We start from the raw sequence: 2,500 nt of genomic DNA on the forward strand, positions 1-2,500 counted from the left end.
GGTGTAGGGAATAGGAACAGGGTGTAGGGAATAGGAAAAGAGAGTAGGGAATAGGAACAGGGTGTAGGGTATAGGAACAGGGTGTAGGGTATAGGAACAAAGAGTAGGGTATAGGAACAGGGTGTAGGGAATAGGAACAGGGTGTAGGGAATAGGAACAGGGTGTAGGGTATAGGAACAGGGTGTAGGGTATAGGAACAGGGTGTAGGGTATAGGAACAGAGAGTAGGGTATAGGAACAGGGTGTAGGGAATAGGAACAGGGTGTAGGGTATAGGAACAGAGAGTAGGGAATAGGAACAGGGTGTAGGGTATAGGGAACAGGGTGTAGGGAATAGGAACAGGGTGTAGGGTATAGGAACAGAGAGTAGGGAATAGGAACAGGGTGTAGGGTATAGGGAACAGGGTGTAGGGAAAAGGAACAGGGTGTAGGGAATAGGGAGTATATGGAGCAGTGTTCAGGGAGTAGAAGGTAAAGTGCAGGAAATAGTGAGTACTAGGACTAGTGTTTAGGATGTAGACTGTAGGGAGTAGAGTTGGATTGGGACAGTGCAAGTGGTTACCTTGGAGCCCGTGCTGACTCTCTGTAATGTGAGATCTGAGAAACAAAACAACACAAAAATCATGCAACATCCAACAAAATGGGACAGACACCGTGTTCTAATCAGGATAAAGTTCCCTAGATAAGAAACATTAGTGAAGGTGCTAAGGAGAGGAAGCGATGATCAACAGGAAGTGATATCAGTATAGAAATCTCTCACCAATAATGTGGTCTCTGGAGTGTACCTGCTTCCAGAACTGCTCCTGAGCCCTGTGTTCCAATAAACAATTACAATCAGATTGTTTGTTCCAAACGCTTTACTCTGCCCTACTCACTACCTCACTACACTGCTGAGTATCTGCTATACTACGCTACATCACTCAGCTGCTGCACTGGATGGTGGGAGTTCTCACCTCTGTCTCCGTTTCTTGGCTGCTTTTTTAGCTGTAAGAGAAGAGAAGAAGTTAGAGTGCAGTGAGGAGATGGAAACTCCGCCCTCCGCAGGACAACCTGAGAATAAGCTCTGTATACACACCGTATTTACGAATCCCAAAAAACATGAAGAGGAGCACCATGAGGAAGAGCAGCGCAGCTGAGATGGAGCCACACACCAATGGCAGGTCCATCGACCCTGCACAGAAAACACCAGAGATGCACATCATATACAGCAACACCAGTGTGTGTGTGTGTGTGTGTGTGTGTGTGTGTGTGTGTGTGTGTGTGTGTGTGTGTGTGTGTGTGTGTGTGTGTGTTACCAGTTTGTGGAGTATAGTCATCTGTAGAAGACAGGATGGAGCCACAGGATGGAGACCCTGAAACGTATGAACATAAAATCTATAATATCAAAATCGATCATCACACACACACACACACACACACACACACACACACACACACACACACACACTCGCACGCACGCACGCACGCACACACACCTGAAACACATGGAAATTGGATAGAGGTGCTGAGTTCAGAATGTGCCCAGGTGTTACCCAGCAGCACACTGTACTGACACTGGTATCCGCCTCCTTCCCACTGATGTCCTGAAGCAGCGAATTGAACGCTGTGTTGAAGTGTGTGGGCGGGTTGCGTTGCTGATGGCAACGAGGAACCCTGCTGGAACAGTGTGAAATGAGCACCAGGGTACGATGGTGACCCGGTGCACACTAGCACCCCCTCTCCACCCTGAGATAACCGCGGAGCTGGGAGCACAACTGTGGAGAGACAGAGAGAGAGAGAGAGAGAGAGAGAGAGAGAGAGAGAGAGAGAGAGAGAGAGAGAGAGAGAGAGAGAACGTGTCAGAGACACAAATCAGAGAGACACACACACATCAATGAGAGAAACACATCAGAGACAGAGAGAGATGCATCAGAGAAACAAACACATAAGAGAAACACACATCAGAGAGACACACACATTAAATAAACACATTAAATAAACACACATCAGAGAAACACACAGCAAAGAGACACACATCAGAAAGAGACACACTTTAGAGACACCACAGAGAGACACATATCAGAGAGACACACACATCAGAAAGAGACACACACACATCAGAAGGAAATACATATCAGAAAGTGAAACACATCAGAGAAAGACACATATATCTGAGAGAGACATCAGCAAGAGACACACATCAACAAGAGACACATTAGAGAGAAACACACATCAGAAAGAGACACACACCAGAAAGAGACACACACCAGAAAGAGACACACACAAGAGAAATCTTTATTTTTTTTAGTTAACAGAAGAGATTTACCTCCTATATTCAGAGAGACACGTGTGCTGGGGGCGGAGTTCTGAACTCCCTCTGGTTTGTTCAGCAGGTAGAAGCAGGTGTACATGCCCCCATCAGCCACGCCCACATGCCCCATCCTGAAATGAGGACTAGTAGAACGGCTAACTATCTGAAGGTCCTGCCCCTCCCAGCTCCGTTTCTGAAAGATAAATTCTACA

General features: G+C 46.7%; 1 protein-coding gene across 3 annotated transcripts in view; it reads right to left on the reverse strand.

The window, feature by feature from the left end:
• Positions 1–2,500, reverse strand: part of LOC310718174 (alpha-1B-glycoprotein) — a 7,910-nt gene that overhangs the window by 1,712 nt on the left and 3,698 nt on the right. For all 3 annotated transcript variants that reach the window (XM_083526762.1, XM_083526760.1, XM_083526761.1), the window contains exons 3-9: positions 2,304–2,500; positions 1,474–1,752; positions 1,294–1,350; positions 1,074–1,169; positions 952–982; positions 759–808; positions 561–595 (exon numbers count right to left, since the gene is read on the reverse strand). The exon at positions 2,304–2,500 is cut by the window's right edge and continues 109 nt beyond it. In XM_083526762.1, the coding sequence (XP_083382888.1) occupies positions 561–595; positions 759–808; positions 952–982; positions 1,074–1,169; positions 1,294–1,350; positions 1,474–1,752; positions 2,304–2,500 (745 nt within the window). The remainder of the gene's footprint in view (positions 1–560; positions 596–758; positions 809–951; positions 983–1,073; positions 1,170–1,293; positions 1,351–1,473; positions 1,753–2,303) is intronic.

Source organism: Silurus aristotelis, assembly GCF_946808225.1.
Source record: "Silurus aristotelis genome assembly, chromosome: 2".
In the NCBI taxonomy this organism is placed as follows: Eukaryota; Metazoa; Chordata; class Actinopteri; order Siluriformes; family Siluridae; genus Silurus; species Silurus aristotelis.